Genomic DNA, 22,347 nt, shown 5'->3' with positions numbered 1-22,347 from the left:
CCCTTTCATTCCTTGTTTCTCATTCTGCCAAATTCCCTTTTCCAGTACCTCATCTGCATGCATCCTGGCCACAGAGACCAATTAATCCTTTTTGTTTGTTTTCTCCTTTAAGGAAAAGGCTTTAGGACAAACTAAGAATTTGAACAACAACGTGATCAGTTGCAAGTCTTTCCTTGCTGAAGGGGACAAGTGTGTGGCTGTGCCAGTGTGCCCAGGGGAGGGCACGTGTGTGCCTGTGCCATCATCCCCTGGAGCCTGCCACTGCTCCCAGTGCTGCTGCAGTACAGCAGAGAAAGAGGAAAGGGCACGACACAGAAATAGCTTATGGGCTGAGAGTCTCTGTACAGGAAGGGCTGCAAGCACAGCCTGCTGAGGGCTCAGGGCTGCAGAGATCCTGCCTGCAGTTCAGCTGCCAGGAGGATCTATTGAGTGGGAGCTGAAAGGGACTGACTTCTCTGCCACGCACTGCAAGGAAAAGACGGAGCTGAAGTGCCAAACAACTGCAGAAACCAAACCCAAAGAAGAGCAACTGGAAAGATCAACCAGGAAACAGTTTGAAGCCTTGTCAGAAGAGTTCACTCACCACGGAGCAGGTAAGAGTGGCTGCTGTGGCTAATGCAGCAAACACCTGTTCTGCCCTTGAAGACAGAGGTGGTGGCTTCTCTCTGGCCCCCCAGAAAGAGCCACAGATCCCTGCTGACAGGGTGAGACAGACCAACCACCATCACCTCCCTTCCTAGCCCAGGCCAAGAGGGGCAACTGTTCATCACCACCACAACAAAGAGACCATTGCAGTCAACTGCATCCTGCTCTGGCCCAGGGCAGGGCTGTCAGATCACCAGATTCTTTTCACAGCTCAAGAAGGGCAGTTCCCTTCCTGAGGCACAAGAAGAAAAAAAAACCAACAACAAAACAAATCAGAGGCTTTGTATTCCAAGCTCCAGCAGTGCCCGTTTGCTGCTGAACCAGTCCAGCAGACAGGGATTACACTCTTGGAACAGCAAGTAGAAGCCTCCTCCAGGTAAAATCTGGAACCTCTAAAGTGCTCCTGCTAATGCTAATGGATGAAGACTGCCCTTCCATGCCCAGCAGTGGAAGGACATCACTCAGTTAGTGGTTTAACAAGCACGAGCAATTAACCATTTATCAACTCCCATCTGGATCTCGGTCGTCTTCTGAAATGCACTTTTGGGAGATATTTCCTATGAGAAGAGGACGTTTGGGGATTTGAGGGTAGGAAGTGAAGTGCACCCCTCAGCATACCTTGCTCAGTAAAACCGTTGCCTTGGAAGGTGATGCTCCCTTGCAGAGTCAACGGGATAAAGCATCCAGCAGGTGGCCATGTCACCGTGTCACCAGCGAGCAGCTCTGGGTTTGGTTAGAATGGTTTCCCCCTCCCCCAGTGGTCTGAAGAGTTCACAGTGGTATAACCCAAAGTTCTGGGGAGAAAGAAGCTGAGAAGTCCCCCTGTTGCAAGTGAAAGGGTGGAGTGAGGGATGCAGATGAGAAACATCCTCTAGGACTAAGGATAAACCCAACAGGCTCCTTGTGTCTGACCAGAAACAGGAGGAAGAGCAGGCACTGGGAGGAATGGGCAGTGGAGAAGGGTAATGCCAACGTGGGGAAAGTGCATGATCTGGAGTGGTCTCAGAGTAGTTCTGCAGTGCAAATGTATGGGGAGGGGTGTGGAGAAATCCCTTCTGGAATGCTGCATGAAGAGAGGTAAAGGTTGGCATCCATGTGGCAGCGGACTGGGTAGGGGGCCTGTGTCCAGCAGCTCTACCCTGTTCTTCACATTTAGTGGGTTTCAATCACCACTGGCTCGTAAACTCCAGATGAGACCCTGGGGAGGTAGAGGGGGAGAAGCAAGCAAGCCAGGTTATTGTCCTCAGTCCCTTGGAGCAAGCAAGTTCTTCTTCAGAGCTCTCCACTCACAACACAAACACTGCTCTCTCACCCCACACCAAGTACTGAAAATAACCAGTCAGTCTGGTGAGAAGTCAGAAATCCTGACACAAAGCAGGCAGCTACATGGCAACCAAACACTGGACTACTTGAAAGAGCTGGGTGTAACACGAGTCCTTCTGAAGGACAGGGGAGAGGGGGGACTATCCTGCTCAAAGAGCCACTGTTCCTGGCTTTGCTGTGCTCCCAATTTTGTCACTGACTTGACACATCTTTGCATTACCATTATTGCCTTTTTTTTTTTTCGTACACCTCAAAAGGTGCTACAAAGGCTCAAGCACAACTAGCCAGGGCTCTTCACTGGAGCTGTTGTGGCAAGAAAATGTTTTATTTGTTCAGAAGTCTTTCACGAGAGAAAACACCCTCGACAAAGACAGAGAGGGCAGGGCAAAGGGACACCAACCCAGGCTGCTGCAGGTTTGCTGCAGGCCAGCAGGAGGCAAAGCTGCCCAGCTTGACTGGAGCCAATGGGAACCAACCTCTACCATTTTGTTCTTTCACTCCTGTTCTTGGATCTAACAACTAAGATCACATTATCCCTCTGAGCTCCTGGTGAGGGCTGCATTCACACTCCAGTGCAGCTGTAGCCTGATACCAGAGAGAGCCCAGGTGTGTTAATGTGGGAATAAAGCCACCATGTAGCACATGATGTTTAGAAATCATTCCTGTAGCAAAAGGTGGAAGTTTCCTGGGTACAAGGAGCTAACTCATCTCTCTGGAGCCCCTCTGTCTGCCAGCTTTTCAGGAAGCCTACCTGTTTCCCAGCTGAATACCACTCAGTGTAGTTGTTCCATCTCTGCTCACAAACAACCTCAGGTTACTGTCTGCAGATAGAAAAGGAAGTAAGACATCAAAATCCCCAAGTCCCAGGGGCTGCCAGGTGCTCCCCTCCCAGCCCTGTACACAGCAGTCAGCAAGTGCATTCCTGGGAATGTTTCTACACACCTTCTGGTGTTCCCACAGGAACTCCTTGCTCTGAAAGGGGGGCTCATGTACAGACCAACAACAGCATGAAGCTTTGGAAGAGTAAAAGCAGAGAAATTACTTCATGGTTACTCCTCCTGCTGCTTCTTTTAAGGCAATTCTACTGATGACAGTTCTTGGTCAGCTTAAAGACATCTGAAGAGATGAGATGTGGGGCCTCATGCTGCTTTTGTGGGCTCATCACCAGAGGAGAAACTCAGCCTGTTCTGCTGGTGAGAGGTGGCTACACTCAGTCTAGATTTAACCCTTGCTGAGCAAGGTGGAAGTCCCCAGGTGAACCAGGACATTCCCATGTGCCACGATTTAAGGTGACTAATGGTGAACTACAGAAGCCCTAATAACAAGCTGGGCTCAGCTTTCAAACTTAGTGAAAAACCACAACTAGATAAAAAAAGAAATGATATTTCTGTGCTAAACTAGAAAATGAAAACAAATGCATGAAAAATGTTTAGTTTTCCCTTAACATAAAATGCTATGACTGTAATGGAGAAACCCCCTTCTCAGGCTGTGGGACAGGCCTGATCACCAGCATGCTGTGACCCATCTCTCTGCCCACCTTTTTGCAGACATATGCACTGTTTCCCCTCCAGCTGAGCTCTCCTACTTTAATAAATACCCTTGGGCTGACCCTGGATGAAGGCCACTCGAGCAGTGCAGACAGCTGATGTGACAGATTCCCACTGCCCTGAAGAGTCAGTATTTTTCCCCTCCTGTCCTGTACATTTGAGCTACTGCTCAGCCTCTGCTGTGGTGTGTGGAACAGCAGAAAGTGCTGTTTGCTCATGGATGCACAGCTCCCAAATCCACAGGGCTTGTCTACCTACCACAGAAACACCAACAAGCCCTGAAAGCAAACTGCTGTCCAAAGGGAAAGGGAGTCCAGTGGCAGATCAGACCTGCCTGGAAGAGCTTGGCAGCCTCGTAACAGGAGCAGCCAAGACATTCCCTTTTGAGACTCATCCTCTCACCTTCAGTATTGCTGACATCTGTGAAGTCCTGACTCTGCATTATTTTCTCCACTATATCATCAGCATCAATCCTGGTGTCATCCACCCGGGTTGGGTGACTCTCCACTGAATCTTTTTTCCTCCTGGGGAGTGAAAACAGAAGGAAAACTTAATCAGCTTCTCAAGACACAGACTTTCAGAGACTCTCTTGCTTCCCTTGGCAATAGCTTCCTTTTCAGCATCTACTTCTGGTCTGTGAAGGCCAAAGAGCAGATTCTGCCTTTCCCAGAGCAGGCACTTTGCTCCTCATTACCTACCTGGAAGGTCTATCCAGCAGCAGGGCTGGCCTGGGGGGGCGAGGTGGCTTTTCCAGTTTGTGGTCCCTCTCTCCCTCGGGACACTCCACGGTCATGCTGAGCCCCCCGGAGGCGCTGCTGCTGGTGGAGGTGTTCCTGCGGTGGGTCAGGTCGGACATGCTGGAGGAACGCGAGTGCTCCGTGCTGTAACCTGCAAACGGGGAGTGGTTACAACCCGGATCTCCTCCCCCTTCCCAGGGAACAGGCAGGGCCGTTCAGACCAGCACTGCTGCTCCCCCCTACAGAGCTTCAGACACGGGGCTCCTCTGCAGAGATATTAGGGAGAATTTATTTACCCAAAGAGTGGTTGGACACTGGAACTGGCTGCCCAGGGAGGTGGTGGAGTCACCATCCCTGGGAGTGTTTAAAAGAAATAAAGATGTAGTGCTTAGCAACATGATTTAAGCACTGAATGGGTAGATTTGCTCATGGTTGGGGGAATTTAGGTTCTGGTTGGACTTGATGATCTTCAAGGCCCCTTCCAACCAGGATGATTCCATGACTAGACAGGAGACCCTGGTACTAGAGCAGGGTGAGAGACAGGGCTGCAAATCACTCTCACAAGAGCTCACTGCAGGGGGGGTTAAAGGCTGTGGGCAGTGCTGGCAGAGCTGTGCACATCAGTGGTTACCAGAGATCTTGGACTGCTGGCTGGCGTAGCTGGAGTTCCGCGAGTGCCCCGAGTGGAAAACTTCCTCTGGGCTGGACAGGTTCTGATCTGGTTCTTCTGGGACACCTGCCAAGGAACAACAGGGAACTCCACTTATACCACACCCGAGCCAGCACACTGCCCACTGATCACCTTAGACTGGAGGCTGATCCTGGGATGGTAGGTGAAGGCAAGGGCAGGGCTGTTGGCAGAGCCCGGCTCTGCAGGCCAGCAGAGGGCTGAGAAGCAGCTGGGGAGCAGGGAGGACAACAATGAGCTTCTCTGTCAAGCTCATCAGTAATTCTAGCTTCCAGCACCCGAATTTACAAGCATCTCTGGGGGCTTGAAGGATCTAGAAGGACAGGCAGTACCTGAAGCTACCCACAGTTCAAATCATTAAGCTAACACAAAGAAAGCATCACATGGCCATTGGCAGAAAAGTGTTAAAACCTCCATTTGGGGGCTTCTCCTGTTCCTTTTCCCCTTCTTTCCTGTTACTTTCCCCTTCTATTACTTGTGAGAGAGCCCATGTCATTTAAATCACTTCTGAATTTGATCCAGAAGCCTCAGCACAACCTCTGCTCCTTTGCTATCACCTCTACTTGTCCCTCTTGCTGCGAGCCTACCCAAAAGTGCCCAAGTTCCCCAGCTCTTTAAGAAGAGCACTTGTACATTGTTCTAAGTCACTGAGATGATGAGACTGGAGTGATATTTTGGTGCAGTGCTTCTGCCTGCACATTTGGAGTGTGCTGGGAAGGAAAAAAAACAAAGCAGCTATGGGAAAATGCAGCGCCCTTGAAAATGGGCTCATAGAGAAGCTGGAGAACTCTGCATCAGCAGCTGGAACAAGGCCATTAGACCTCAAACCAACCTCTGAAACCTTCAGAGGAACATTTCTAGAAGATAAGTCTGAGCAACAGAATAACTGAGTGGAGACAGTGGATTTAGGAAAGCAGAGAAGAGTGCAGTACATGAATTATTAAGTCCCCAGCAAAAAGAAATTGCTTTCTCTCCACTAACAGAAATATGCATGTGGCAAAAATTCATGCTACCCCTCCTCAGCTGCACTTAGTAGATGGTCTTGTTTTTCCTCAATTCTCTTAATGAGCAGAAGGGTGAGGATGGGTGTGGGAAAACATGAAAAATTAAACAATGTCTGTGCTTGCAACTGCTGGGAAAAACAAAAGAGTGTCCAGGCAGAGCCAAGCATTGCATGGCTCCAGGACAGGCATTCATACCCGAGCTGAGAATGGCAGTTCTTGGCTTGGTCTGACGCAGGGAACCAATGGTGGCTGAGCTGCTGCTGCTGCTGCTGCTGGTGGTTCCCTCACCCTTACAGGTCAGCTGCAGGGTAGAGTCCTGTCCTGGAATGCTGATGGATTTGGCGGTGGAAGGAGGCCTGTCATCAGAAGTGAAGAAGGTTACAAACTGCCAGGCAGGGATTGGGAATCACCCTGCTGCTCCAGCAATTCCCACCCTGCTGCTCCAGCAATTCCCACCCTGCTGCTCCAGCAATTCCCACCCTGCTGCTCCAGCAATTCCCACCCTGCTCTGCCAAGAGGTTCTCCCCCCTGCCTGCACCCACCCGTGGTGGTGGGGGGAAAGCTGCAGCCCCTGTGACTAGTGACACCGCGTGACGCTGGGGTTTATTTTCCTACACCTAAAACTTGGGTCTTCCCTGCCTCGTGCTGCACCTGGACTGCAGTACCAGAGAGAACAAGCTTCTTAGGTAAATTAAGGCAAATCATTTATACAGGAGAACAGGCCCAGAGCTCCCATTACCCTCCAGAAGACCCCCCAGAGCTGCCTTTTCCCACGACTTGTGGCCAGTTAGCCTCACAGACAGGAACCAGTCTCCTGTTGTCCAGCTCTCCATTCCTGCACCCCTTCACTACACCTTTGCCTCTGGTCAAAACCAAACCTTTCACCTCAGCAACCCCATCCCCCTCAGAGAGAACTTTTACAGTGATCAAATAACCTTTCCATTTTTATTTTTCTTTTAACAGACAATAAAAACTCCTTTTCAGTGAGACTGAAGTGTTTTTCCAGCTGTCAAAATTCTTTTTTTGGTTGTTCTGCCTGCTCCAGAACATCCCTTTGTAAATGCTGACTGCAGGGCAGAGCTGTGAGTGCCTAGAGCTCCCTCCCTTCCTCCAGAAGTGTTTTTGGGTGGAAGCCACAGCATGTGCAGCGTGGCAAACTGAATATTCCTGTTGGAGCCCTAACCTCCCTGTATCCCAAAGTCTGAACTGGAATTAATGGATCACATGATGCTTTTTAAGTGAAAAGTGAGAAAGAAAAACTTGTCTCACTTGGAGGTCTAAGGGAAGGTGCTACATGACAGGACTTCTGCAGCATTTTAGGAGGAAAAAAAAAAAAAAGTGCTTTATTTTACATGGGCAGCCAAACAGGTTTCATAAAGGTTTCAGGAAACCCACAGCATGCCTTCCTCTGGAAACAAACAAACAAAAAAGCCTCCCTAATCAGGTTATCAGTGATTTACACACTCCCAGGGACTCTGGGGACTTTGCTTTGCAGGTTAATGAGGCTTTTACAGCCCTAGTCAAGGAAACTGTTCCTGCAGCAGCTGTGGGAGCAGCCCATGGGTCTGTCAGCTCAGGCAAACAACCTGCTCTGCCCTCCTGCTCAGCACCCAGGAGGAGAAGGTTCATCCAAGTGCTCCAGAAAGTCAGTGCTCAGAAGTGATTTCCCAGCACAGTTTAATTCCTGCCTAATCCCTTAATGAGGGCCATTTCTCAAAAGCTCTGCTGATCAAGGACTAGTCTACATGCAAAGCTTCCATTTTTAGACATTTGCACATCATCAACATAGGAGGAAAAAATGGGAATGACTGCAAAAATCCTTTAAGAAAATTAGGAGGTTTGACTTTCAGATTGACCCTACTTATAGGAAATAGGTGTATATATATATATATATACACACACATATATATAATTTTAGGCACTCTAACAGTGAAACTTGCTTCCACAGTGAAGCAGCAGCAGGTATTTTTGTTAAATAGATTATTGCCAGACATCCTAGTACCCTAGATTTAAAACATTTGTTACTATTACAAAGTTATGTCTTGAGATACCCAAAACTTCTTTATTACACTTCCTTCTGAAGCAGAAATTTTTCAGAATCAGATGATACTGCACTGAGGGTTTGAAAGTGACACAGAACACTGCAGCACTGTGAAAAAGCCATTCACAAAATAAACCAACTCAAAGTTAGGCAGCATTTTATAACAAGAATGCAGGCCAATTTATACATTTCAAGCTAGCTCCTAAAATAAGACCTTTTAGCCAAGAATACCACTGCTACAAGAGATGGCCTGAAGGTAAAGTTTTCTTACACTGATGGGAGTCAAGACAAAACGTTTACATCTGCACCTGGCAGGCTGGAGTCACACACCTTACAGCACCAAGGCAGGGTGGCTGCAATGCTGAACTGCAGTATTTGTTACTTAACTCCCCTTAACTGCACTTATTCTTTCCTATCAAGATGCATTTTTTTAAAAGCACATGCCTGCAGTTTCCCTGCTAATTAACACAAACTGTGAATCTGGATTCCTGTAGAAGAAAAGAAGTAAAATGTTTCAGCCTTGCAGAATTTTTGTTGCCCTTTCAATTCCAGATCTTTATCCTGAGTGGTATGTGCTGGAGTGTGTCTGTTTCCAAGACTTGTTTTCTCCACTGACCTTTCCTGTCTGGGAGGTCAGTGAAACCAAGCCCAGAGCTATGAGAAATTCTATCCTTCACACAAAACATGATGTTTGTTACCAGTGTCCATTTAGTTTCCAAAACCTAACTGACACTCACAGGGAAAACACTGGCACAACCAAGCTGGGAAGAGCAGCACAGAGAACAAGTCCACCAGCAGCAGAGGCTGGCTGAGCTGTTCTGGCTGGTTCAACAACCCAGGCCACCAGCTTCAAGCTTTCCCCTGTACCTCCCAAGAACCTCAAGGGCATCTTTTCCCCCTCCCCATCCATTTTAGTCTCCAACAGAGAACTGCAAAAGAACCAGGTGTCCTGGTCTGCCCAGAACAGGGTAAGCACCCAGAAACTCACGTTTTGAAACAGGGATCCCCTGACAGCAGGGACATTCCAATGGTGACCTGCAGAGTGGGGACAAGGCACATTGTTAGCCAAGCTGCAGTCAGCTCCTCGTTTCACAACAGCCAGGAGGTCAAGGGCTAGGTGTAAAGATTATCAAGGCCTAGCTCCCTTCCAAAGGAAATCAGCTTCAGGGATTTAGCAAGGTATTTCCCTCCCTGCCCAAATCGCTGGCATCAGTAACTCCAAGAGGCAGTGGCTCAGCAGGACACCAGCCTGGCCACCTTGAGAACACAGAGTTTTTCCCTCCCCTCCTGTTTGTGTTATCTTTGGTGACAAAGAACCCTATCGAGGGTCATCACTTGGCCAAATGGATGCCAAGATATCAAAGGGACCTTCTCTCAGGCCTAGCACTGCACTCTGGCTGTGATCTTCCCAAATTCAATAGTAGGATTTCCACTGTGGCAGCACCAGCTGCTGTACCTTTAGGATGGAGTTGTCCTGTCGGGTGTTCTTAGTATCATACCCTTCCAGCAAGCAGCAACGGACAGTGGATCCAGAGCCTGCAAATTCTGCCAGATTTAGATCAGCAAAGCCCAGCTGTAGCCAAGAAAACAATGGAGGGGAAGGGGAGAGAACAAAAAATTACTCAACAAAGGGATAGGTGGTGTCACACAGACCCAAGGAAGAGCGCACATCTGTGAGCGAGGGCACACACAGGAGCTGGCACACTCAGAGTCTCAAGGATGGGAAGAGTCACATTCCTAATCCCAAGCCAGGTAGACACTTGGAGGCCTTCAGGAAGCCAGCCCTGCCTGGAGGAAGGGTGCAGAGAAGCAGTGCTGGCCAGGACAGTGTTAACCAGCCCGCAGCCCGTTGCATAACCAAGGACGTGGAAGGCACTAGGTCAACCATGTGGAAAAAACAGACTCACACACACAAACATAAGGCACTCTTTGTATGGGGCCATCCCAGAATGCAGCAGAGCATGTGAACCAGGAGGTGAAAGGATATTGTTACAGGGGAAAAGCAACACCCTCCTGAAAAACAAACCCCAGCCTTTGAGCGCAGGAGGCTGGCAGGGCAGAGCTGGGCACAGAGCACGGGGCTCAGCCCCACCAAGGCAGCTGCTGGGCTGGGGAACTCCTGGAGCAGAGTCTCCTCCACACTGCTGAGATCTAACTAGCAAGTGGTAGGTTTGACACAGAAGGGAGGAGAAACATTTGGAGAGATTTAGTGGTGAGCTCTCTTGAACCTTCTCTAACAAAGGGGAAGTAAACTGGGAAGGTGACAGGCAAATTCAAAGAGGGTACTGATGCCTCTGGATTAAAAGATGAACACAGTGAAGAGCACTTCTGTTTTTCTGCTCTAATTCCTGGTGTGCTAATAGTGTTTCAAAGAAAAAGTTACAGCTTCTTCCAGACAGAGCTTTAGCAATGCAAGTCAGTCGTGTCTCATCTAACCTATCAGGAAGAGATGTTGAAACTCGTATTTGGCCAAACCATCCAAGCACAAACAGTTTGTGTCACTTCAAGGTACAGATCAGCCTCCACAAGATCACAGAGAGAAGGTGGAGAAGCAGCAGCTCAGACCTCACTGTTCTGGGCTCTGCAGTATCTCTCTTGCCCTGGTGTTGACAGCCAGATGATATGGGAACCTTGAAGAGAAGCATCATCCTAAGGAAATGTGGAAGCTGGTAGAGAGTTACAGCAGTAACTGTGGTTTGTGCTGTACCAAGCCTGGCTCCCTCTGCTCCAAATCAAAAGTCTCAACCACAGGCTGCACAAGATACATGATCCAGGAGAAGACACCAGCAAGATTAGCAGAGCTGCTTCCTCCATCCCATTCTCAAATGGAAGCAGCTGATGGCAAAGAAAAAAGAAAAAAAAGAAAAAAATAAGAGTGGGATAAAGCAGGAACCTTTCCTCAGCAAATTAAGGAAGAAAAAAAATAACCTCTTTTCCCTCTTTTCTTCCTGCTTAAGAATTCCCTTAACTCAAGTGTTTCTCCAGCCCTTGCTGTAGATGTTCCTCTGTCTCTTCCAGCCAAGTGTTACACTGCTTGCTGAATATTCACTGATAAGGAAAAAACAGTGAATTTGAATCTCAGAGGTAAGCAGGACAGGAGAAAGCCACAGAGGGAGCTGCAATCCATCTCTGTGGCACAACTGGCGCACAGAGGAGACATGGCATGGCCACACCAGCAGAACAACAAGGCTCAGGAGTGGCCAAGACCCTGGTCCCTCTTCTTCCACTACAGCAGTGACTTCTCCAAGAAGATGAACATCAGAGGACAGAGTGTGGGAGAAGCCTCCAGCGACCCACGCGGCGTGCTGAGGCCAGAAGTTCTCAGGAAGCAGACTCCCAGTATATAGAGGAAGGATCCCTTCACAAAAGGATGTTTTCAGATATAACCTTTCAGAATCGTTTCCTCAGTTTTCCAGCCAGCTGATGGTGTTTCTTCCAGCTCGGTGAAAGAGTTTCCGCTTTATCAGTCCTTCCTGTTGGCTTCCTCTCTATAACCCCTGACACTGAAGTGACATTAACGTCAAACCAAAAGGTGTGCGAGTCGGTGGAAACTCTGTCTTGAGCACAAACAGCTCCATCCCCCTCAGTCCCTGCTGGATGGAAGGGGGACCAGGGAAAGAGAGTGTTCACAAGCTGCATTTTCTTCTACATCTGGTGCCACAACTGGAGGAGTTTTCAGCTGAATGAGCAGAGTTGAAAAAGGTGGGGACTCATTGACTGGAATGGGAAGGTCATTGCGTGAACATACACTGCAGGCTTCTGTGAGGAATGTCAGGATTCCCAAGTCAGGCCTGCCTGGAACAAGCCTGGTCCACAGGGCAAGACTGCAAGGCTTAACCACCCTGTCTGGCATGACATCCCTCACCTCTGTGCTGCCAGAATGTGCAGGGCCTCTCCTGCTGGGTTCCAGGAGAATGCATCTGTCTTCTTCACAGGAGACCATACAAGGTACCAGCCCAAGAGGTCACAAGTACAAGATGACAATTGAGCTTTGGTCTCTAATTCTGGGCTGGAGCAACAAGATCTCTCTCAAAATGCCAGTAAACACAACTGCAGACTGAGTAAAAGGGAAGTAGGTTAGAATATGGCCTGAATAAGAGCCCAGGTTAACTCCACCATGAAGTCATGCCTTCAGGCTTCCTTTAATGCTGAATTTACAAGTAGTGTGGGAAGCCTGGGGATGGACACTGAGGAAGGAACAGGCTGATGCATGTACTTTGTCTCAGAGGCATCTGTCTTTCTCCAACTACACTGCTCTCCCCAGACAGACTGCTCTGCAACATGGAGGAATAACCTCTCCCCAGCGTGAATTTAGTGAAAAAGAAACCGATAGCCCTAGAGACCATGTCCTAATTAGCAACAAAAAAGGAACAGTGTGGGCAGCAACACTGTCCCCTGTCACACAGCACAGCAGGACACAGGAGAGAGTGCAGTTCACTCGGCAAAGCCAGTTGCCTCCGTGGTCTCAGGAAGGATATTGATTAGAAGAAATTCTTACAGGGCTGTGCGTGACCCGAACATCTGTTTATTAGAAACCAGCAGCAGTGACTCATTTTCAAACAAACACGGTTTCAGGCTCTGTGTGAGCTCAGCTTCTAAGCCAACATTGTCTCTTGATGCAGCACGAAGAGGAGAAGGGGGTGGCCCATTGTCCCTTCATGGCGCAAACAAGAAAACAGGAGAACAAACTAAAACTGACACCCCTGCTGATCCATTTGGGTTTTGCTTCAGTGCCTCCTGTGCTGTGGAAGGCAGTGACTTCTGCTGTGCAGCTCTGCCTGTGCTCACCAGGCAGGGAGGTGCCTGCCCCAGCCCCAGCTGGCTGCTGTGTTCTGGAGTACAGAGCTGGAGTCTGTGTTTCTTTATTAGAGAGATGTTGCCAGAAGCCAAGAGAGTTCACATCTGACTCAGAACTTCCCCAAAGTTTGAGGACATGCAGATCATCTTCCCAACCCCCGTCTCAAATCCACATCCAGAGCAATCTGGATGCTGTCCCAGCAAGTCAATGTTTTCGGGAAATCATTTAACTCAGGCTTAGACTAAGAACTAAGGATCATCTCTCCAAATTGCTTCATGCAGCAGCCACTGGTTTCTCACGGGTGTAAAGCACTAAGAGAAGAAAAGACCATCACCCCTCTGCCACATTTGCCCTTTCTGTGCTCTTACCTTTGAGTAGGTCTTTCCACCCTTCAGCTCCTAGAACAGGAGACAAAACAAACAGGAAAAGCAGCTATTACATATGCTGGAGAAAAAGGGGGGGGAAAGTCACTACTCAGCTCTGGAATTTGCTTCACAAACCCCTGTCTCTCAAGGGTTACCACCACCCTGGTTGCTCCCACCCTCCATCAAGCACCCTTGCTGGAGAGAGAGAGAGACTCCATTTGAGTCACAGCCTGGCCCAAACAATCCTTCCTTCCCACCACAGTCCACGCAATTCTTCTTGCTGACAAAAAAGCAGCTAGTAACTGACACCAGTACCTGCCAGAAGCAGAAGTGAGATGCTCACCTTACGGACAGATACTCGGCAGATGCAGGGGTCCAGGAGTCCCGTGGCTGGGTTGGCACTCATTTTACACACAAAGGTGAACTTCTTTTTCCAGCGGACACAGTTCTCCTGAACTTCCTCCCTATAAGAAGGCGAAGGAAAAAAAATAAAATATATAAAATAGTTCTTCAAATAAAGGTACAAAACCAAATCCAGCTCGAGTATTAAGTATCTTCTTTAATGACGGGCAGCCCGGCCTGCAAAAATCCTCTACCACACAGCTTGGTCCACACCACCTGAAACTGCACCACACAAAGGTGTTAGCATCAAGCTTTTCATTAGTCAATACAGGCAAAATCCACCTACGTTGCAGGGAAGACTAATCATCCCATCAACAAAATTTGCCTTTAAAACTCTCCCAAGCTCTCTGACATTTCCTGCTCAGCTGGTTTAGCTCATTCACCGTCCAGCCTGGACAGAGCCAACCTCTGTAACCCAACTGGGCTGAAGGTTCCCAAGCTTATCTTCCTACACGGAGCCTGTTTTGTACAGCCCCTGTACAGCAAATGTGCTATGTGTCCTGGATGTCCTTCCCAGGCAGCCATCCTGCTTCTTATGCTGGGACTAAGCCAGTGAGGACAGCCAGCTCGAAGGAGGACAAAAGTGCACGTGGAAATGCTCCGGGGTGCACACAGACAGGACCAAGCAAGGACTGTGCTTCCAGTCATGGGGAGGGTTTCATACCATAAAGCAGTGTCAGGCAGAGACAGGGTGGCTTTGCACAGCCTCTGAGCAGCCTACAGGGTGAGTGGAGAAGCACAAGGGTCCAGCACAGCCTGAGCCTCCAGGAGAAAGAGAGGAAGCCTTCCCAAGAGCAGGAATGACTTCAGGTAAAGCTTTGCCTTCTGCAGAGCCCCTCAGGGGAAGCTGGATTTCACCCTTCAAAGGAGCCCTGAAACAAGGTGTGTGGGTCCTTCTGCCAGGCTCTGGGTCCCTACTGAGCCTCTGCAGGACCTGATCCATTTATGGCTCAGAGCTTGGCCTCCAGCCAATTAAGTTCTCAAAGTAATGAGGCCAGGGGGAGGGAAGGCACTTGGACAGCTATGAGCTAGCAAGTTTGCATCTCTTATCTCTCCTCTTCGAACAGGACAAAGGGGCAAGGGCACCAGATAAACTGTTTGCTTTAGCAGGGAAAGGGAGGCTTCCCACCATCTGACCCAGCACGGGGTGAGCCAAAGAGATCAGTGGCAAAGGGGAGAACGATCAGTCTCGGTACTGCCTCAACTCCCCAGGGAAGGAAGGGGCAGCAGCTGGAACACAGCCCAACAAACCCTTCTGCAGCCCCACAGGACACGTATCAGGGACTGGATCCTGACCCAGGAGGTCTCTGCTAGTCCTCTGAGCTGTTTTGTGGGACTCAAATGTGCTGGCCCAGGCCATCAGAGAACAGAAAAGGGGTAGCTGACAAATAACTGAAACCTGTCATCCTCTGTAATGCAGATAAGGGCTGATCATCCCCCTTTAAAAAGCAGGAAAACAGAAGGCAGCAGTTCGTTCAAGGCAGTGAACTTAAACTCCTTCCAGACAGGACCAAGGCTGGCTATTGAAGTCACTGGAAAGTGAGACATCTAAGTGCTGAAAATACCTTTGAATCTGGAATTAATTCAAGATGAGATCTGGTTCTCATTGCTCCAATCAACTCACTCCAGCTCCTTCAGGCAGGAGAAGAAACACTTAGAGGTTTTAAAATGGCTTTGCCTATAATAAAATACTCACCAAGACAGCCAAATTAGGAAAGTTGTGTTTCAAATGTGAGTGCCTTAAACCTGCCTTAAGAGTAATTATCTCAAATGACCTAAAGTAAGGAAAACTCATCGATACACATGAAAAAAGGAATCAAACAGGACAGAAAAACTCTTGCAAACATGCGTGCTTCAGGAAGGCAAGGAGAGTACATGGGATGCAGGAAACACCAATATTTTAGCAGCATTAGTTGTCCTTAAAAAGGAACTGCTGGAGATCAAGGCTAATGCTAATTCTGCTACCACCACCAGAGCTTCAAGTTGAATCCTGGGAGGCAGCTACAAGCGGGTGGTCTTGAGATCAGACAGGTACGACAGCCCATTGCTGCAAAGCCTGCTCACCAACTCAGAGCTCTAGCTCCTGTCTGGAGGGAATACTGAAGGGACGAAGCTCCAGCTCCCAACACCCACCACACACACCCAGCTCCCTGCAGCTGCCTCAGCCGTAGGATCGGCAAGAACTGCTCCAGCAGCGAGTTCCCTGACTCAGGAATTCTCCCTCACATTACAGTGCAGCTATGATTAAGCATCTGTTGGATGCTGCTAAGTCCAATGAAGGCTAATTACTTCAAACCATGGCAAAAAATACTGATTGGTAATAGACCTCCTTCAGAGCTCATGTGCTGTTAGCATAAACTCTGCAAAGAGACATTCTGCTTCTTATTAAGGATGTGTGTTGGTCTCCCAAAACTGCTGTAGATACCACACGGTGCAAGGGATTAGGAAAAGGATTTGGGGGGGTTATGTTGCCCACAGCATTGCAAACATGAGCCAGAGCTGCAGGTGCACGTGTAGCTTGGGGCTTTTTATGTCTTTGGAATAGTCTGCACAGGGTGGAAAGGAGTTAACAAGGCTAAATTCGGAGCTGCTTTCCAGTCACAAGTTTCACAATCCTTCAACGATGACTTTCAACTTTCTTTTTTACTTTAAAGAGTGGCTTTTAAGGGCAGGGGCTGGGTCTGTATCATTAAACAATCAAGCAACAGCACTATTGTTTCAAGCCAAGCTCTAAGAAATGAGTTCCACATTTCCAAAAGAGGCATGTGGGACAGCGACGGGCTTTGTCTACCCACCTCCCACCAAGCAATCGTTAGGCTGGTAATTAGAGAACACTAAAATGGGGGGGGGCTAAAAAAAGTGGACTCAGTGATGAGCAGTCCTGTGTTTAGCCCTAGAATATTCTCTGATGTACAATTAGGAACCATCACACAGAAGCCAAAAACACATAAGGAGCGTGGTGAGGGCTGCACTGGGAGGCGTTCCCTTCCATCCTAATCACAAGGCACCTAAAAGCAAAGCAGAAATGAACAGCTTAAAACCAGAAGTGTCTAATTTTAAGTTTCACCCTGTATTTGGAGAACCAGAAATAGATCAGACCAATGCCTGGTACTAGGTGCCAATTCAATGGGTCTTCAGAAGTTTTATTTTAAAAAGCTGTCTGTGCCTCTTTGCAGAAAGTCTCTGTGAAGGTTGAATCTCTGCCAAGAGAAGCTTTGCCCTCTTCTGACTCCAGACTTATTCAAAGCTGTGTAATTACTCTTCCAGACCTAAATATACCTCCTCAGAATAAACCAATGCAACCCTGCAGCAGCTTTGGTGAAAAGTGAAGCTCCAGACAGCGCTTCCCGGGGTCTTCCAAGCCCAGAGCTGCTCACCTACCTCCAGCTCCTTGATCAGCCAGAAGGGACAGTTGACAGCACACCCCTCTGAACATTCTACCCCTTGAGAGATTATTTACCAGAAAAAGATCAAGTAGATGATGTTTCACCAGAGCATGGGATGAATCCAAGTAATGGGAATGATGCACAGTAGTGACCCACCAGTTTACCTACTGTTACAGAATTAACTGTGTGCTTGGTGGAGCCAGCAAGGCTTCTCAGGGTTCAGATCTCACACACAGCTCTGGAGATAGGCAGAGGAACTGATCAAACTGATTTCAGAGATGCTTCCCAGTTGTGATTTTAATGCTGTGGACAGAGTAGTTCTTGTTACAGAAAGCCACAAAGCTCACTATAAATGCAAGTCAGCTGAAGCAAACACTTCTAGAAGGCCACATACATGACCCATGCTATCTTGGGCTGTCGTGGGCCTCTGTCCCACATGAAAAACCCAGCTAAGGAAACACCCAAACAGAGATTAAAACTGCTATTTGCAGACTCCAAGCTGAGTTGCACACAACTGGGTATCATGCTTCAAACACACAACCCCATGAAACAGTTTTGCCTTGCTGAGACACTTAGAAAAGCAGATGTTTCCCTCTTACTTTATGGCAGTAGTCACACGTAAGACAGTTAAAGTACAAAGCATCATAAAAAGGCCACAGGATTACTGGGAGGGCATCATCAACAACAAGCAGCTTTTTAATCCAATTGTTTCAGTGGAGTAATGTGTCTCAGTCTGATGTTACAGGCATAGGAATAGATCTGGGAAAACCTCAGGCAAAATGAGACAGTAAATAGATAAGCACAGACAAAGAGCTTCTTATTCAGATTTCCTCCTTCTCATCTACAGGAAGGGGGAGGGCAAGCTTTCCAATTTCTGATGCCCAATCCACATGCTCACTGTCCCCCCTCTTGCAGATGTGGATCTGTGTCAGACCCTTCAAGCCAAACTAATCCTCCTGCCTGCTTGCTGCAGCCTGTACTCTGCATCCTCCTCACTGGTTCACCACAGCTCCAAGGAGCACAACATCACTGAAGCAGCATCTCCATCTGATAAGGCCCAAGAAAGATAACACCATTTTAAAGAGGCCAAGGAGCCAAACCCCAGCTCAGATTCATGTAAGTGTGATACATTTGAAAGGCAGCCCTCAAAGGAGCCCCAGCACTCCACTCCAGCAGTGGATCTTTTGGGGAGGAAGGTGAGACAGTCTCAGGGATGCAGGTTAAATCCCCTCAGCCACAGAGGAAGGAAAACTAAAAATCAAGTATTTTCAGCTGACTGACTGCATCTGAAGGGCAACATTATCTATCTTCTACAGCATTTCTTAACGCAGCTCTGCCTTTAGCTACAGAAACCCACTGCAAAGGCAGCCTCATCTATTCCCAGCCTTCCTGAAGGCTGAATTAGAGCAGGATCCCTGGCACTCCCTTAGCTTGGCAAAGCCTGAACAACCCTGTGTTATGCTCCAGAGAAGACGGTTACTATTCTAACCAGGTAATCTAGTGCAAAACTGTAGGAGAGACCTTTGGTAAGACCGTTTTAAAACTGACTTTCTAAGATGCCCAGGTCAGTGGTCACTATTCACATTTCTGTGCTCAAAGCACACCAAGGTTTGTATCGTCCTACAGTCACAGCAGGTCTTGCTACAGAGGCCCTTAGTCACTGTCCATAAAGCATAGAAAATACAAAGGTGAGTGATCACAGATACAAGAAAGCAGGTCTTCATTCCATCGTTAGCTTGTTTAGATACACCATCCAGAACCTGTAGGTATCCCCACAGCCTGGGCTCAGGACTCCACTGCAGCACATGTATTATTAAAGAAAACTGCAGCTCTGAGGCCTTGCCATCCAGATGCTTGGCAAGGAAAAGGAGAGAAATCAACAGCATCACTGATGGGTGGAAACGTACCATTTTGGACTGCCAGCCTTTTTATCTTGCCAAGCTCAAGCAGGCCAAACACAGGTAGGAGGCAGAGGCAAACATGATGCAGCAACTGGTGCTGGGAAGCTCAGTGGAAACGTAACCCAAGACTGAGGGGTGACACAGCATGGGGAACACCATACAGGATCATAAAAAACTCCAGCTGGATACACCATGCATGGAAATCCAAGACAGTTTAACCTGTGTTCAAGTGCTTTATGGCACGTTATTTACACGGAGGGGTTTTGCCTTCCCTGAGCAGAGGAACAGAAGAGGCTGAGAGAAGCTCTCAACAATAAAGTGACTCTGTTTTGACTGGGCTTACATCACTGAACAGAACAACTGCCAACCCAAGGAGCTGGATGTCTCCCCCACTGCAAACAACCCTGTATTCTCCAGCTGACAAGCACTGGTTGTTGTGTAGTAGACATTAGCAGTTACGATGGAAAAATGGCTCAGAGACAGATGATGCAGACTGTGTTACTAAGAGAACTAAGCAAGCCTTTGTCACTTGAAGCCAATCTTACTTGGATGTTTCACTGCCAAGTGTTTTAAACAAGGGTTCAGCAGTAATCCACCACCATCACATCCACCACCTACTTGCAAAACTAACTTCTAAATTCCCAGAAAACCCATTCCAATGACCCATGGTAGAGAGAGACACCTACCCATATCTCCCTCTTTGCATCAGGCTACACCTAATAATTTAGTTCTTCTTTTGCACTGGAGGGGAGATACACAGGAGTTCTCTAAATGCCAAATTTGAACCCCAAGGCTTTTAGAATCAAGCATTCATGTGACCCAGAATTTTCTGGGGAGAACAAGGCCAGCTCCAACAGTTTTGGAGGGCTTCACCATGTTTGCTTAGTTCTGCCTCACACCAGGAGATGGACATCCATCCATCCATCCATCCATCCATCCATCCATCCATCCATCCATCCATCCATCCATCACTGGCACTTGGGGAGGTGGGGGAAGAGCAAACAGGGAAGGAGGAGAAGGGGAAAGTCAGCTCAGGAAACTCAGATTCCACTGAGGCAGCTGACAGCACAGCCTGCATGATCCCTGTTTGACTGGAAAAGAGCCAAATACAGGAAAAAGGATTAACAGCAACTGTACCAGGAAAGAAAAAGCTAATTGCATAAACTTGAGTAAGAAACAATCAAGACTGTTTAACTGGGGGACAAGGAGGGAAGATGACGACAGCACCAAGTAAGTGAAAGGTAGGTGAGGAAAGAATTGGAGCAGAAAGAAGGTGAGCGTGGAATAAAAACAGGATACAAAGAATTATTAAGAAATCCTCCTTAAGCATAAGCTGGTATCTAGCAGGCAAGTGATTGACTTTTTATGGCTTTAACCTTATTTCCAGAAGAAGCCAATTTCCGCAGAAGCACAGCTTTTGAAGTGCCTATTAGAGTTCCCTCCCAGGCAGAGATCAATCTTGATAAAAGGTCCACCAGCACAAGCCAGGGAGTGATAATACTTACTGGAAAAAGGGGGTGGCAGTCAATCACCAGTAGGAAACCCTCCAGCACCAGCATTCCTCGTTGTGTATTAACAGCTTCTTTGAAAGGCAGTAATTCAGTTATGCCTGGACTGCAGTCACATGCATCCAGACATGTGTCTTTTATAAGTGACAGACATGAAATTCTGCACCTTGTGCAGAATGTCCCACCAGCAAGAGCTTTCCAGTGCAGTCCATCTCATGTGCTCCAGATCATTGCTCTGGGTAGTCTCCAGTACATCCAAGGGCTGCTAAAACCTAGCATTGGGCCTTATCATAGAAAAAAAAAATAAGTTTCAAACCATTCCCTGAATCTAAACCTTCAAACCTTTAAGCTCCTCTTAACATGAACTATGTTAAAGACACCATGAGAAACAATGGAAGTTATTAAAAAACAGCATGCAGCTGGTGTCTGAGTGCTACAGGAGAAGTTGCACAATGAAATAAAAATTGTGCCATATCAAGAAAGTCACAGAATAATGGTCCTTTAGAACGTAAGCTATAGAACAAGTCAGATGAGTTTTGGAAGGGTAAGGAAGGGTGGAGCAGGGAGAAGGCAAGGGGAAATAATTCTAACAGACTTTGCTGCACAGCAGCAAGGGACACGTACATGGCATTTTACAGACAGGACAAGCCCAGCAGAGCCAGGCTGCTTTGAGGGATTTATAATTCATGTTCTTTCATCTCAAAGCAGAGAAAAATAGCTGGGCATCAGGAAAACAAGGACAAGCAGGGACTGTAACAGTCAATGCTGTGCAAATACATCTACTATTACACCCTGTGCTGAAGACAGACCAACCCGAAGCAGCACATATCCAAGGACTTCTTGCCACATCTACAGAGCACAAGCTCTTTTTGGTCAGAGGCCAGGGGTGTGTGCCAGGACCAAAACATCTCAAGCCAAGAACCAAACTCTTAAGTGTAAAGAAAGGAATAGCTGGCGAGATGACTCAGTGACTGAAACACAAATCTGTAATAACGTGCGTATTGAACGTTGAAAGACGCATTTGCTTTTTTTGAACTCTGATCATGCACTGAGTCACCACACCAACTCCTACTTCTATTGTTCTGACAGACTACGTTGGAGCTGGATTAGCCAAGAATGAACCACGTGCCAGGCTGCCAAGCCCACCACCAGTGCTTTCCTCTCACAAGCAAATTCACATGGATTTCAAAGCACAAACGGGCTTGCAGTGCAGAGTTCCCTTGGGTCTGCCCAGGTCACCCACCAGGTACCACAGCTCAGGTTGTTGTAGGTTGGTGCTGCCTTCTCCAGCCTGTCTCAGATGTTCTTCCTGCTCCCATGGTTGCTCTGTGTTACCTTGCAGATCACAGAAGAACTTGTAGCACTCTGGGCATAAACATGACTGAACAATCAAACGTGCCCCATGTGTAAAACGGGGACAATTTAACCAAGAAGGGCTCCCAGACTCTTTCCTGCATCTCTGGCCAAGTCAGCTGGATTTTCAGGGGATGAGCAAACCTGAGCTGAGAGATCTCCATGTGACTGGAGGATGGAGGACACGGAGGGGATGGTCAGGGTTATTACCAAGTTGATTGCACAGTAAAAACACAAAACTTAAAACAAGGGGAAAAACATCCTGACTCTCCCAGGGCCCATTTGCCCTTTGGCCAAATCACAATTAAAAATTTCTCCCATGGTTCTAACAGATAGAGGAACTAAAGCTTCAGAAGGTCAAAAATGCTTCAGAAAAAACCTCAAAGGTTTGTTCTGTACAGATGCTAACAAGATTAAGGTAGATTAACCCACTGTATTGCAGTGTCAATGCATGTTTCTGTAACACGCTGTAGCCTGGAAAGCCTTTTCACTTCTGGCAGCCTGTAGATGTAAAATGAAGATGCACTGATTATCTGTTGCTGATATATTTATAAACTTTCTTCATCCCCTAAGTGTTAGCTGTCATTCTGAAAGATTCCAGATTTGCCTTTTGCTGACTAAATTTAAACTCCTAGTGAAGAGAGACAGC

General features: G+C 47.8%; 1 protein-coding gene across 5 annotated transcripts in view; it reads right to left on the bottom strand.

Moving 5' to 3' along the window:
• Positions 1-912: 912 nt before the first annotated feature.
• Positions 913-22,347, bottom strand: part of EEIG1 (estrogen-induced osteoclastogenesis regulator 1) — a 34,006-nt gene continuing 12,571 nt past the window's right edge. For 3 of the 5 annotated variants that reach the window (XM_051636305.1, XM_051636304.1, XM_051636306.1), the window contains exons 3-12: positions 13,492-13,612; positions 13,152-13,181; positions 9,442-9,558; positions 8,974-9,020; positions 6,140-6,300; positions 4,884-4,988; positions 4,214-4,403; positions 3,918-4,039; positions 2,720-2,789; positions 913-1,843 (exon numbers count right to left, since the gene is read on the bottom strand). In XM_051636305.1, coding sequence (XP_051492265.1) covers positions 1,798-1,843; positions 2,720-2,789; positions 3,918-4,039; positions 4,214-4,403; positions 4,884-4,988; positions 6,140-6,300; positions 8,974-9,020; positions 9,442-9,558; positions 13,152-13,181; positions 13,492-13,612 — 1,009 coding nt within the window. In that variant the 3' untranslated portion in view covers positions 913-1,797. Of the gene's footprint in view, positions 1,844-2,719; positions 2,790-3,917; positions 4,040-4,213; positions 4,404-4,883; positions 4,989-6,139; positions 6,301-8,973; positions 9,021-9,441; positions 9,559-13,151; positions 13,182-13,491; positions 13,613-13,836; positions 13,939-14,214; positions 14,450-22,347 lie in introns of those variants that run through there. The other 2 variants (XM_051636308.1, XM_051636309.1) reach the window with 2 other exon arrangements.

Source organism: Apus apus, chromosome 19 (assembly GCF_020740795.1).
Source record: "Apus apus isolate bApuApu2 chromosome 19, bApuApu2.pri.cur, whole genome shotgun sequence".
Classification (NCBI taxonomy): domain Eukaryota; kingdom Metazoa; phylum Chordata; class Aves; order Apodiformes; family Apodidae; genus Apus; species Apus apus.
Note: the sequence above shows the minus strand (reverse complement) of the source record. Positions and strands in the feature narration are given on the sequence as shown.